The 13,640-nt window shown below is 43.9% G+C and overlaps 1 protein-coding gene across 2 annotated transcripts in view; it reads right to left on the minus strand.

Annotated features, from left to right (window-relative positions):
• The window catches only part of LOC139664163 (rab GTPase-activating protein 1-like), a 29,440-nt gene extending 20,895 nt beyond the window's left edge, over window positions 1-8,545 (minus strand). For both annotated transcript variants that reach the window (XM_071542895.1, XM_071542894.1), the window contains exon 1: window positions 8,259-8,545. In XM_071542895.1, the coding sequence (XP_071398996.1) occupies window positions 8,259-8,381 (123 nt within the window). In that variant the 5' untranslated portion in view covers window positions 8,382-8,545. The remainder of the gene's footprint in view (window positions 1-8,258) is intronic.
• Window positions 8,546-13,640: the final 5,095 nt, after the last annotated feature.

The following is a 13,640-nucleotide window of genomic DNA, read 5'->3' on the forward strand; positions in this document are numbered from 1 at the left end:
CTTTTATACTTCAAGTAAATTTAAGACTGTGTACTTTTATACTTTGACTTGAGTAAAGGATTTGAAATGGTGCTTCAACTTTCATCAGAGTAAAGTTGTGTACTTCTGCCACCTCTGCATGAAATACAGGTCATGTAAAAGTACAACGATGCTGTAAAGTAACTCAACACAGGTGAGCAGTTACAACATGCTAGGATTCGTATTCATAGAAAAAGTATCTGCAAAAAGCAAATTTTTCAGGAATGAAGAACAGAAAGGTTACCGTATTTCCTCTAATAGTGGCCGGTAGTCAATTAAAAGCCAGGTCTCCGATAACGGCCGGGGGCCGTGGTCGACACGAACAAATAAAGGCCGGCCCCAAATACAGGCCGGGGAAAAAAACAAAGGAAACAAGCGTGAATTCACAATAGCTGCGACCGTGTACACACACTGTGCGGCCAGAGGGTGGGGAACTTTTTGTGGACCAATCAACCGACCGACCAACCAACCGACCGACAGAGCGAGCTCTAGAGCTGCTGGTCTCAGCTAAAAGTAACGGTGGATACCGCTAAACTCCTGGTGCCTGGTGGAATTCTCTGGAGCGTGCCGTCATCGATTACCGTAATTATCGTAATGCATCGCAGTAACAAAAAAACGGCTACCTAACGAACCCCAACAGAAGCAGATCAGAAAACAAGGAGGCTTCGTACTAAAATATGAGCAAATATACTTATCAAACAGAGGGAATTAGAAATAAAGGCCTGTCTCTAATATAAGCCTGCTTCCAATAAAGGCCTGGTACCCTCTGCAGCTGAGGTACATAAAGGCCCGGGCCAATATTAGAGGAAATACTTTCTGAGTGACATTGTGTCTTTTTGAAATCCGTCTGAACAGGTTTCAAGGATCATGAGAGTCACTCCACACACAAACGACCACAGAGAATTTCAATACAAGTCAGGGAACAAAAAACACCCCAAATTTCAGCCGGGTGGTTTTCACCCAGCAGCGGTGAAACGTGAGCGTGAACGACCGGCTGCACACAAACACTGCAGGCCATTGAGCTGGATGTGTATGTGTGTGTGTGTGTGTGTGTGTGTGTGTGTGTGTCTCAGGTGGGTGGTAATGCAATCCCTCCTGTGTGGAAACAGCGTTGCCATAGCGCCCACCGTTAGGGCTGGGGATTACAGGTCAGTCCCAGTCACATGACCCCTCCTCTGGGACTGGTGTGTGTGTGTGTGTGTGTGTGTGTGTGTGGTGTACTGGTTGTGTCCAAATTAAGTACCCGTCTATAGTTTGACTCATAGGGGTTTTTCAAAGGCTGATGCCGAGCTTTTGTGCCAATATTCAACATCTTTAACTGTGACTGTTTTCACAACAAAAAATTCCCAGTATTCAGTGTTTTCCTCCAGAGTATTCTTCTCTTCAGGGTGGAAAAGCCTCTGAAACATTCAGAGCATCATGGGACACTAAAACTCTCCACTGAAACCAGACTGATGGAATTATATCGGGGTGAGCAGCTCCAAAAGACATTAACGAACAATTAAATGAAAAAACAAAATGTACAAAGAAACTAAAGTGGCATGTCAGGTTTTCAACCTGTTTTTCTGCATCTGTGGTCAGGAGGAAGATGATATCTGATATTTAATAAAAGGCAGATAAGTTTAGTTTCTCTCATATTCAGGTGGAAAACCATTTCCTGAACAACTGACAATTTATGAGAAGCTCCAACTTCCCTCTTGGCCCCGATGGGAAGTGTGTGTGTGTGTGTGTGTGTGTGTGTGTGTGATGCCCTAGGAAGATAATCCAGCAGTGGGCAGAGTATGAATAACTGAATGTGTCTCTGTCTTACTTCTCAAGTTTGCTTGGCAGAGACTGTAGTGTGTGTGTGTGTGTGTGTGTGTGTGTGTGTGTGCAACAACAACAGCCATGTGTCATATTCAAGAGTGTGTGTGTATGTGTGTGTGTGTGTCACAGTGGAGAGAAAAGTGTCAGCTGTCTAAAATGTCTAAAAGGTAAAATATGCAAGTGAGAGAGAGAGAGAGTGTGTGTGTGTACATGAGAGAGTGAGAGAGACAATGACTGAGTGTGTGTGTGTGTGTGTGTGTGTGTGTGTGTGTGTGTGTGTGTGTGTGTGTGTGTCTCTCATAGGGTTCCATACACCTCCAGATTTACCGTGATGACACACACACACTTTCCATAAATCCACCTCTCTCTCTCTCCTGTCCTTTACACACACTCATCCTACCTCGCTCTACCAATCACCACCCTCCAAAGGTATCTAAATCTCTCTCTCTCTCTCTCTCTCTCTCTCACTTCGTCACACACACTCTTCCTACCTCACTCTACCAATCACCATCCTCCAACAGTATATTAACCCCTCTCTCTCTCTCTCTGTCTCCCTCACTTCGTCACACACACTCTTCCTACCTCACTCTACCAATCACCAGTCACCACCCTCTGACCCACCAACACCATGTTGAATCATATTTTCCATGCTTCCTGTATGTGACGCTTTGAATAATAAACTAAAGCAGGTGAACAGAAACAATTCAACTCTCTACTCAGATCTGATTTGAAAAGATTTGTGTTTTTTTCACAGTTGGTTTTCAGTGGTGGAAAGTAACTAAGTACATTTACTCAAGTACTGTACTTAAGTACAATTTTGAGATACTTGTACTTTACTTGAGTATTTCCATTTGATGCTACTTTATACTTCCACTCCACTACATTTCAGAGGGAAATATTGTACTTTCTACTCCACTACATTTATTTCACAGCTTTAGATACTTTTCAGATGGAGATTTGACACAATGGATAATATAACAAGCTTTTAAAATACAACACATTGTTAAAGATGAAACCAGTGGTTTCCAACCTTTTTGGCTTTTGACGTCTTACAAAAAGCAGTGTGTAGTCGGGTCACATTTCAGATGTCTATGAGTTGTTAACAGCTCCACCAAATAGTGATTTTTCCCTCTGAACCTCACATGGTTTCATTTCAATAAATATTCAAGTGATCCAATATTTCAGCAAAAATCAAAGATTAGAGAAAAAGTCCAAAAACTGAAAACAGATTTGTGTATCAGAACTTTGTTTTTTCTTCTTTCCTCTCCCATTAATCATCTCACGACCCCTCAGATTTATCCGGTGACCCTTTGGAGGGGCCCGACCCCTAGGTTGGGAACCACTGGACTACACTAGCTAACTGTATATAAAGTAGTTCAAACTAGCTCCGCCTCCACCAGCTACAACAGTAACATGCTGCTTACACACTGATGCTTCAGTATTAATAATCTAATGATGTCATATATAATAAAATATCAGTCAGAGGGACCAAACCACTACTTTTACTTTAATACTTTAACTACATGTTACTGCTAATACTTATGTACTTTTACTTAAGTAGGATTTTTCATGCAGGACTTTTACTTGTAATGGAGTATTTTTACATTGCTGTATTGGTACTTTTACTTCAGTAAAGGATCAGAGTACTTCTTCCACCACTGCTGGTTTTCCACTCTGATGCTCAATTCTCCATTTAAACTCATGAAGGAAAGATTTGAGAAAGCCACTCAGGTTCTTGTGTGTGTTGCATGGAAACTATAAGTCATTTATAAGAAGCTTGGGCTTGAATGGTATTTGCTGTTTCCTGTAAAGTGCCAGCAGGGAGGGAAGCTGCACCCTGCACACATGCTGCAATTCATCTATTTTCATACTTTTCATGCATTTCTACTCGGAGTGACATGTTTCATAACCCTGTTTTCCTCTAGTCTGACTTCTACTCTATTTTCCTTTGCTGTGTTCATTTCTACTCTGTGTTCATCTACTCTGGTTCAGGATCAGAATAATGTTCTCCATGATGTTTTGCATACAGGTCAGCTCAGAGGTCAGAGGTCAGAGGTCAGAGGTCAGCTACAGAACAGCAGCCTGGAGCTGGCAGGGACACTTCAGCAGTTTATACTGAATAAGAAACTGCCTGGTAGAGCTGAAAGATACTGACAAAAAATCTAATTGTGATTATTTGACAGAATATTGCAATTGCGACTGAAGTTTGTTTTTTGTTATACGTTTTTTAGAACTTTAAAATTGTTTAAAGAAAAGTGATTTAGTTAAAAAAATACGCAGGATGGATTTACTGAGTTAGAGTCTGATGAAAGGTTTTGATTCATGAACCAAAGATTACCTGCAGCTCTAAAACTCCTTGTTCACAAATCCAGATTGGACCGTGCTCCCTCTCTCTTCTTAAGAAATTAATTACAGCCTCTGAGATTTGAAAATTGCATTAGTTCATATTGCGATTTAGATTTTTTTTCGATTAATCGCTCAGCTGTACTGCCTGGGCGTCCTGCTGGCTCAGTGGTCTAAGGTGTACAACATGTCCTCCTCCTCTCTCTCTACTCTGTCTAATAAAGGCAAAGATGCCAAACTAATAATCGTAAACAAGAAACACAAGTGTTGTCGGTGTGTACCTACAGGTCAGGTGGTTACGTTCTTAGACAAACTTTACAACACCTCTGGTCGTTTCAGGTAATCGGTGAAGCTTTAGCATTGTTCTCTTTGAGTTCCACCTTAAAACCACAAGTCGCCTGCAGCCTGGCTGAAGTCTGGTTACTGATTACAGCGTTACGCAACCTGCTGCTCTCCAACGCCCAAAACACACACACACACACACACACACACACACACACACACACACACTGCAGCATGAGTATGTAACGCAACACAACGCACCCTGTCAGGGCCAAGAACTGTTCTCCATGACTTTCCAAAGCCAAGTCAAAACGCTTCCAATTTTCCCCGAACTAATCAATAGTGACCGGCGTATCTGAACCGATCACTAGTGACAGACATCACTTCAGTCACATGATGCTGCAGCCAGTCAGCCTCTACATCCATGGTTACCAGACATTTACAGGGTTCCTACACATTTTCAATTAAAAAATTCCATACTTCTTCCAGACCTTGATTTGTTTTGAAGATTTTGTCTGGTGTTCAATATGATTTACGCAGATAGACATCTTGCCCCTGCTAACTAGGTCATATCACTGTATAGATGAAGATTGTTCTTCACAGTGACAAATATCAGAATATGTGAGATGATTGGCAGGGTTCCTACACGGTTTCCATTTTAAAATTCCATATTTTTCCCAGACCCTATGTTCTTGACCGGATTTGATTTTGGTGGGTATTTGATATAATGCATGCTGACAGCGGCTGGGTAATAAGAGCGTCCCTCTATCTGAACATTATTCTTCACATCAACAAAAACTGTGGACTCAAAGTGGCTCTGCAACAACATAAAAGCTAGAATGATGTGTGTATCGGACCTGAACCGCAACATTTTCCATACTTTTCCTGACATTTTTTCAAATTCCCAAACTATTCAAGACCTGGAAATGATCAAATTCATTTTTAATACTTTTCCAGACTTTCCAGACCTGCGTAGGAACTCTGCATTTACCAAGTGACCCATTCTCATCCATTTTGACAACATATAGTTTTTGCAAAGACAATCTGTTGGTTAAGGAGGAGATTTCAACAAATCTCTTCTGTTGAAACGCAGATGAAAAACCGCTGTAGCAGCGGTTCAAACTTTAGTCCCGCCCACAAAGACTCTGATTGGCTCGATTGTTTCTCCTGGGAAACACCAGACTCTCTGACTCACTGACAAAATCTGAAGAGCGGAGGGACGAGACTCAGAGTCTGGAACCGGGCTACAAGCAAACAGTAATATTCCTATAAAATCACCCATTAGTCAAATTCAGAGGATTTATCAAATTCACTGAGTTTCCCTGTCTGCAATGAAACTCTCAACTCTCATTCCATGATATTCCAGAAATTCCAGGACCAGCGGGAAGTCTGTCCACATTATAGACATCAGGGAAGCCAGCTCGCTAAATATTTTTAAAAGAAAGCTAAAAACTAAAAATCTCTTCACTTTAGCCTTTAACTCGCTCTGACTTTCCTGATCCAGGCCTGAAACTCTTTTTTGCACTTTGCTTCACACTTATGCACTGCTGCACTTCTTTTAAAATGTTGTATTTTACTTGATTTTATGCATTCTATGTACTCTATTTTTTAACTTTATTTTTATTGTTATTATTCAGTGGGTTTTATTTTCCATCTAATGTTATGCATTCCTCATTTTTATCTTATTTTTGCTATTATTATCAAGTGGGTTTTATTCTCCATCTTATTTTACATTAATTATGGCATTCTGTCCCTGTTTTTATGCTCATTCTGTCTATTTTCATGTGAAGATGCATTCTATGTATTCTATTCTCAGCTTTATCTTATTTTCACTATTATCAAGTTTTATGTGAAGCACTTGGTGCATGTAATTTCTTTGTTGTAAAGCACTTTGAGCTGCATTTCTTGTATGAAAGGTACTGTACAAATAAAGTTTATTATTATTATTATTATTATTATTCGCCAGACAGAGTTAGTGAGCATGTCGGGGGTTCACAGTCTGGCTCAAGGACCCTCCAGCAGCACGCATGGCTGCTGCCCGCCTGGTCCCAGGACAGCCTCCGCCTCGCCTCCCGCTGCTTTCAGAGGAGAATGTTAGAGGTTGCTTTGAGGACAGAGGGTCCACTCTGATTCAGGAAATGCGATTAAAGACGCCTCGTGCCGCAGGAAATGGTACCAGGCCCGCTTTTAGATTCCTGACCTGAATCCCTACAGCAGAAAATGGAATTGGTCCCAAACCTCCAGGCTGAGATTGCAGGCTGTGGTGGAACGTGCCATGCTGGGTATTATGCTAGCAGAAACGTGTGTGTGTGTGTGTGTGTGTGTGTGTGTGTGTGTGTGTGTATGTGTGTGAGTCTTCTTTTACATAAGGTGGCAGCCCAGAGGAGTTTGAATATTGAAATAAGTTTAGAGCCAAGTGGACATCTGAGAGAAAACTAGGCCACAGAATTCAATTAACCATGTGAGAGGGAACACACACACACACACACACACACACACACACACACACACACACACAAAAGCATAAGGTCTCCAATGATTCCAAAATACATCAGTAATTGAAACAAACTGACATCCACTAATGCGCTTCACTTCCCCACTGACTGACAGGGCTTTGTAACCTCAAACACTACACACACTTTCAGTAGGAACACAACATACACTCACACACACTCACACACACACACACACACACACACACACACAAACACACAAATCTCTGCACCATCTACCACAAGGCAGGAAACTTGTAGCTTCTGTACAAACTGCATATTCCAGCTCTGTTTTTAAGCCCAAACTGCCGAGGTCTGCAAGAATTAAATAAAACAGAAAGAAACAGAGAAAGAAGAGATGGAGAGCGAATGAGATAAAGTGAGGAGTAAAAGAGAGAAAAAGAAAGCAAGAAAGAAAGAAAGAAAGAAAGAAAGAAGGAAAGAAAGAAGGAAAGACAAATGACAGGGTGAAAAACAACCGAAAACCAAACAAGAGGGAAATAAATAAAACAGAAAAAAGAAAAGAAAGAAAGAAAACAGGTGAATTCCTTTCCATTTCTCTTATCTAAAGCATAAGGTCAGCAGTAATAGATAGGAATGTCTCCCATTAGAGAAAGAAAGAAAGAAAGAAAGAAAGAAAGAAAGAAAGAAAGAAAGAAAGAAAGAAAGAAAGAAAGAAAGAAAGAAAGACAAAAAACAGAAAATGATGAGAGATTAAATTAGATGAAACTAACTGATCCTTTTTGGGAAATTGCATGAAGCGAAGAGGCAAGCAAGAAATATAAAGATAAAGACTTCTGATGTTCTCTAATGAAATAACAACAAAAACAGAGAAGAAAGGAACTAAAATTACCTTCAAAATCTAGACAGACTGAAGGAAAAAAGTAAGAAAGCAAAAAAGAGAGAGAAGGAAACAGAGAAAGGCTTTGACTACTGATGTTATTTAATGAATATCTCAACAAAACAGAGAAGAATGTAACTAAAATGATCTTAAAAACTTGCAGACAGAAAGAAAGAAAGAAAAGAGAGAGAGGGAGACAGAGCGAGATAGAGAGATAGGGAGAGAGACAGATAGAGAGAGACAGAGAGAGAGAGACAGAGAGATAGAGAGAGGGAGAGAGAGAAAGAGAGAGAGAGAAAGAGAGGGAAAGAGAGACAGAGAGAGACAGAGAGAGAGAGAGAGAAAGAGAGAGAGAAAGAGAGGGAGAAAGAGAGGGAGAGACAGAGAGAGAGAAAGAGAGAGAGAGAAAGAGAGGGAGAGACAGAGAGATAGAGAGAGAGAGAGAGAGAGAGAGAGAGACAGTGGGTGAGACGTACCACCGGTCTGGGTGCTCTGGGCGGTCTGGAGTGGGCGACCAGGCGGGCCAGGGCGTCCTCCTCGCCCGGCCGCTCCGTGACGTGGGCGTCATACGCCACCGTGATGGACACCTCCTGCATCATCCTGTCCTGACCCCCCGCTCGCCCCCGAGGAGGAGGAGGAGGAGGAGGAGGAGACGAGGAAGAACCAGAAGAAGAGGAGGAGGAGGAGTAGTAGTAGTAGAGGAGCAGTAGAAGAAGAGAGGAGCGGAGAGGAGAGGAGAGGAGTGCAGCTGACAGGTTTTGTTTCTCTCTGAGAGTGAAGAAGAAGAAGGAGGCGACCGGCTGCTTTCAAGAGTCCCTCAGGAGCCAAGCCCCGCCCCCTGAGAGGAGGGGGGGTGGGGGGTGGGGGGGGGGGTGAGAACAACACACCTGTTTGTCCCTCTCTCTCTCCCCTCTGTAACGCTAGAGTGCGACGAAAGAGGAGGATGAGTTAGCTTTCCTTCCTTTCCACTGAGCGAGTACTTCTCTCTCCTCTCCTAGTCTCTCTCCCGCTTAAACGCTTTCTTCTGCTGTGGCTTACTCTCTCTCTCTCTCTCTCTCTCTTTCTCTCTCTCTCTCTCCCGCTTTTTCTTTAGTCACTCCTTCAACACTCCCCTTTAGTCTCTTTCTCTCAGTAACTCTCTCTCTCTCTCTCTCGTTCTCTGTAACGCTCGCTCCCTCTCTTCCTCACTCTCTCCCTTGATCCCTCTCTCTTTCTCTCTTAGTCTCTCTTCTCCTTCTAAGTCTCTCTCCTGCTCTCTCAGTCTCCCTCCCCTTCTCTCTCTCTCTCTCTCCCTGTCTCTCTCTCTCTCTGGTTGCAGTCTGGAGGTTATGTAGTTTCTGCTCATTGCACTCAGTAAAGATAAAGTCTAGTTGGTTTACACAGCTACACACTCCGCCTCTCTCTGTGTGTGTGTGTGTGTGTGTGTGTGTGTGTGTGTGTGTGTGTGTGTGTGTGTGTGTGTGTGTGTGTGTGTCTGTGTGTGTGTGTGTGTGTGTGTCAGATAGGAAGGAAGTCGTCAGAGCGACCACAGTGACTCGTCCTTCAGAGCTGCGCATCGCTCCAACGGTAAAACCCAGGAAGTGAAATGAAAGCGCCCGACTTCATGGCTGTCCTGGACGATGCCTGAATACAACTTCCTCCTCCCCCCCAGCCCCTCCTCCCTGCTCAAATCTACCTGTCAATCAATCTGTCGTGATGGCAACAGGCTCCTCCTCCTTCCACTTGTGAGGGGAAGAGCATCAAAAACCACTACTTATCTGTCTGTACACCTCTCTCTCTGTTTCTCTAACTATACACCTCTATATCTATACCTCTCTTAATGTATACTGTTATCTATTTATGTATACATCTCTATCTATTTATATAGCCTACCTCTAGCTCTCTACTGTATAACATACCTATCTCTCTCTATCCTTCTTTCTTTGCAGTTTTGTCACAAATGTCCTCTCAACCAACTGAGTCTCCATCATGGAGGAACACTGTAGAACTGTTAGATAATAAAGTGTAAATGTGTATGAAGCAGCTGTCAGCAGAGAGCAGCTGAGTCAGCTTGTTGTGGTGTGGCTGTAGATCCATTCAGTAACGTTCTCAGTAAAAGTGAATAGTGTGATAAGGTGGATTTGTTTCCAAATGTAGGTTACTGTGACACAGTAAACTGTCTTGTCTTTAGCCCTAGTCTCTACTCCAAAACATGAAGAGTTGTAGCTTGAGAAGAGTCAGCTCAGTTAACCTGAACAAACTGTTAGCTAGCTAACTAGCCAGCAAACACACTGATGTTAATGTCAACATGCTAACGCTAGCTGCTACTAGATACGTTAGCTAGTGTGCTAATCAGATGTGTTAACGAGACAGTGATGGTTAGCTGACCAGATACTATGGTTAGCTAGCTAACAAGCTGACATTATCTAAACACTAAATGGTAACACTTTACAATAAGGGTCGCTAAGTTAAGGGTTAGTTAATGCTTAATAAGGTATTAATTTATACATTATTTAATAGTTTATAAAGATGACTATTAAATAATGTATAAATTAATACTTTAGTTAACATGAACACCATTAGTAAATGATTACCAGACACATTAGTTAACTGTGAACTTAACTGTGTAACTTAGTGACCCTTATTGTAAAGTGTAACCCACTAAATCAATCAGATGGATCAGTGATGAAATGATCAGTCAGAAACATCTATTCAGTTCTGTTGAGAGTCATAAGTCATACATTTAGAAACATGATCAGCTGTTCACAGCCACTGTTATCCAAGAGCTGAGGACCTCCAACATGGCCGCCATAGGGTGTGTTACATCACCTGATAACCATCTACACCCCGCTATCTCTCTCCATACAGAGCGTTTTTGTTTGTCTCGCTATATAACTATAAATCTCTTTCTCTGTATATGCCTCTCTATCTCTCTAGAACTCTTTCTCAGTGTTTCTGCATGTCTATTTCTCTTTAAACGCCTCTGACTCTTCATCCATCCATGTAATTCCTCTCTGTCTCTCTATATATCTCTCTCTCTTTCTCTCTCAGTCTCTCTTCATTCCCTCCCCTCTCTGTCTTTTTTCACGTCTGTCCTCAGTCTGTTGAGGTTCACTTTTGCAGGGCGACGGTAAAAAAAAAACCTCTAACGGATTAATCAATCAAACCCCCGAGCGGCAGACGAATATCCGACACATCCCTCCATTTTTTTTATTTTTTTTTATTTAACGTCTTCAAAAGTCATCTCTCCAGCCGCGCACGACGGACGGTTTTAAGGAGGCTGAGAAATTCAAATTCCTCCCCATAATCCCCCAGAAAGGCTAAGCCACCCTCCTCCTGCCCGTTGTGTTCATCAAGCCGAGGTGCCGGTGAATTCTTTCGCCGCTTTAAGCTGCTTAGGAGCTCAGCTGATCCGATTTAGACGTCGATGGAGAGAAACACGTAAAGGGGGGGGGGGGTGAAGAGAAAGCAGAGTGGTTTTTCCTCCTCTGTTGATGGTGGTTGGGTGTGGCGGCAGCGGCGAGGGAAGCTACCGGCTGCCTTAAAAGTCACTAGAAGTTGCCATATGACGTAGGGGTGTAACGGTACGTGTATTCGTCCCGAACCGTCACGGTAACGGACGTTACGGAGAATTCGCGGTATGTGCGAAGATTGATGAACGTAACGCGGAACCGACTTTCACAAGCGCGAGTTCCCCCCCAGAAACCTTAAGCTGTTAGCAACATGCCATGCTAAGCTTAGCTCATGCTACTACTGAGTCAGTCACACTAGACCCACCTGCTTCTTTCAAATCAGCTGTGTGGGAAAAGTTCGGGTTCCCAGTGAACTGCGACAGCAACGGAGAGCGAGCGGCGGATCGGACGAGGACGGTGTGTGTCGGCGTTGTTCGGCAGCTGTAGGGTAAGTGTGCGGAAACACATCGAACACGCTAACGCATATTCGACGGTATCACCCAGATGTGCCAATCACTGGAGCTAGGCAACAAAAAAAAAAAACAGGAGTCCAACTACTTATCAGCAGCCTCTAGATGCGAAAGCAGACAGCTCCAAAAAAACATTACTGAAGCAATTGGCATTTACATTTCATCAGCTATGTGCCCATATGCAGTGGCGGAGGACCCCGGCTTCAAGTATTTATTAAAAGTGCTCGAGCCTCGTTACAACGTTCCATCCCGTGCGCACGTAAGCCAATCCGTGGGCCCCGTGGTTCCTTGTTTTTTTATCAGCCCTACATAAAAATATGACCTTTACATTTACCGTTTACATTTTACTGCTTAATACACCACAGGCTGTACCAACTACCTCAGGGGGGGGACTGTACGACACTAGGTGGAACAAACTGTAACTTGCACTACTGTCTGTTCAAAATAAATGAAAACAAACCCAGTCTTATGCATTTGGGGTTTTTGTTGCTTTTTTCCGTTGTACCGAACCGTGACTTCTGTGTACCAAAAAATGAGAGCGGGAGTTTTTCCTCTCTCTCCTCCCATTGGCTCACCCTGGTTTCTCTCTCTCTGGTTTCTCTCTCTCCTCCCATTGGCTCACCTGGTTTCTCTCTCTCTGGTTCCTCTCTCTCCTCCCGTTGGCTCACCCTGGTTCCTCTCTCTCCTCCCGTTGGCTCACCCTGGTTTCTCTCTCTCCTCCCATTGGCTCACCCTGGTTTCTCTCTCTCTGGTTTCTCTCTCTCCTCCCATTGGCTCACCCTGGTTCCTCTCTCTCCTCCCGTTGGCTCACCCTGGTTTCTCTCTCTCCTCCCATTGGCTCACCCTGGTTTCTCTCTCTCTGGTTTCTCTCTCTCCTCCCATTGGCTCACCCTGGTTCACCCTGGTTCTCTCTCTCCTCCCGTTGGCTCACCCTGGTTCCTCTCTCTCCTCCCATTGGCTCACCCTGGTTCCTCTCTCTCCTCCCATTGGCTCACCCTGGTTCCTCTCTCTCCTCCCGTTGGCTCACCCTGGTTCCTCTCTCTCCTCCCGTTGGCTCACCCTGGTTCCTCTCTCTCCTCCCGTTGGCTCACCCTGGTTCCTCTCTCTCCTCCCGTTGGCTCACCCTGGTTCCTCTCTCTCCTCCCGTTGGCTCACCCTGGTTCTCTCTCTCCTCCCATTGGCTCACCTTGGTTCCTCTCTCTCCTCCCATTGGCTCACCCCGGGTCTCAGTTGACCGGACAGCGGACGTCCAGTAAGCCGCGGTGTCGGGCGTGACCCTGTACCGATTTGAACGCCAAACGCTTCAGGAGTCGACGATAACACGTTAACGTTGTTCCTGCGGTCGCCGTGGGATCCGAGCAGTCGCTAGGGAAAGTCACCGAGTCGGCGACAGCGTGTGGCGTGACGTGATGTTTTATGCCATGACCTTGTTATATGATGTCATGTGGCATGGCGTGATGTGATGTTATGTGATGTCATGTGGCATGGCGTGATGTGATGTTATGTGATGTCATGTGGCATGGCGTGATGTGATGTGATGTGATGTCATGTGGCATAGCGTGATGTGATGTTATGTGATGTCATGTGGCATGGCGTGATGTTATGTGATGTCATGTGGCATGGCGTGATGTTATGTTATGTGATGTCATGTGGCATGGCGTGATGTTATGTGATGTCATGTGGCATGGCGTGATGTGATGTTATATGATGTCATGTGGCATAGCGTGATGTTATATGATATCATGTGGCATGGCGTGATGTGATGTTATATGATGTCATGTGGCATGGCGTGATGTTATGTTATGTGATGTCATGTGGCATGGCGTGATGTGATGTTATATGATGTCATGTGGCATGGCGTGATGTTATGTGATGTCATGTGGCATGGCGTGATGTTATGTGATATCATGTGGCATGGCGTGATGTGATGTGATGTCATGTGGCATGGCATGGTGGG

This window comes from Centroberyx affinis, unplaced genomic scaffold (genome assembly GCF_046629955.1).
Source record: "Centroberyx affinis isolate AG114_WGS23_722 - 3 ecotype Tasmania unplaced genomic scaffold, CSIRO-AGI_Caff_v1 ptg004203l_1, whole genome shotgun sequence".
Classification (NCBI taxonomy): domain Eukaryota; kingdom Metazoa; phylum Chordata; class Actinopteri; order Beryciformes; family Berycidae; genus Centroberyx; species Centroberyx affinis.